Here is a 1,077-nt window from a genome sequence, read left to right as displayed (position 1 = left end):
AACTAAATTAGATTCTAATAGTTATGTACCTACTCTATCTAACTTATTGAATGTGTTTGTATTATAATACAGAAAAAATATAATCAGCTAGAGCTAGCATAGAGAAGTTCAAGTATCAGTGATAACAATGATGAATCTAAGTCCTCTGTTGGGAATGATCTGAATATCAGGTTGAAGGAAAGTGGGGGATCCAAGGGAGGGGGAAGGATATTGGGAATGAGTTCTTTGAGCAGAACCCATCAAGTTGCTGGTACATCTTCATCCACCCCACTAACAGTAAGAGCGCAAATAAAAAGTCTAACTGAAGAGGTTACAAATTTGAAGGACATAATTTTGTAAAGGAATGAAGAAATGAGAGAAATGTGCCGACAATAGGATTTCATAGTGCGACATCTTCAGTTAGGCTTCTCTCCGAGTCAGCCTCTTGGTTCTGGTGATAACAATAATGATGATGATAAGTCTAGTTGTGTATAATTTTAATTTTTCTTAGAATTAGTGTTGCTTCATATTTATTATTTTATTTGTAAATTTTTTATTTTTTATTATTAATTAGTACTGTTATTTTGGATTGGAACAGGTTGGTAAGATCAAGGATGATGGTAAAGTAAGTATTTACATATTATAGTTAATTTATATAAAATAATATATTTTATATTTTATTTTCTGATGTAAGAAAAGAAGAAGAAGTATAGAGGATTAGAAAGTGGAGCAAAAAGTATCTTCCGAGGACGATGATATTTTTGTATCTAGTCGTCGTTTTGAGACTTTGATATGAGATATTTTGATTTGGATATGTTGATGTATTTTTGGATATATTTAATTTATTTATTTTAACTTGTACTATGATGACTTGTTTGTTTAGAATGATGTTGGAATGACTTGTTTATTTAGATTGATGTTGGATATGATGTTGTAATGATTTGTTTATTTAGAATGATATTAGATATGTTGAATATTGAATTGTTTGTTTGTTTTGAATGATGTTGGATTGGTAAATGTAAATTGTTTTAGAATGTTGTTAAGTATGGCTTATATGTAAAGTTGGAGAATGAAACAGGATTAGGTTGGTTTATGTAA

At 29.5% G+C, this 1,077-nt stretch overlaps 1 protein-coding gene across 1 annotated transcript in view; it reads left to right on the top strand.

The window, feature by feature from the left end:
* The first annotated feature begins 216 nt into the window (after window positions 1-216).
* Window positions 217-1,077, top strand: part of LOC141829736 (phosphatidylinositol 4-kinase beta 1-like) — a 10,186-nt gene continuing 9,325 nt past the window's right edge. Inside the window, 2 exon segments of the mRNA XM_074717259.1 lie at window positions 217-276; window positions 578-604. Coding sequence (XP_074573360.1) covers window positions 217-276; window positions 578-604 — 87 coding nt within the window.

The sequence above is a fragment of the Curcuma longa genome, chromosome 5, assembly GCF_044706935.1.
Source record: "Curcuma longa cultivar G26 ecotype Majalengka, Jawa Barat chromosome 5, ITB_CL_G26_1.1, whole genome shotgun sequence".
Taxonomy (NCBI): Eukaryota; Viridiplantae; Streptophyta; class Magnoliopsida; order Zingiberales; family Zingiberaceae; genus Curcuma; species Curcuma longa.
This window is presented reverse-complemented; position numbering and strand designations above follow the sequence as displayed.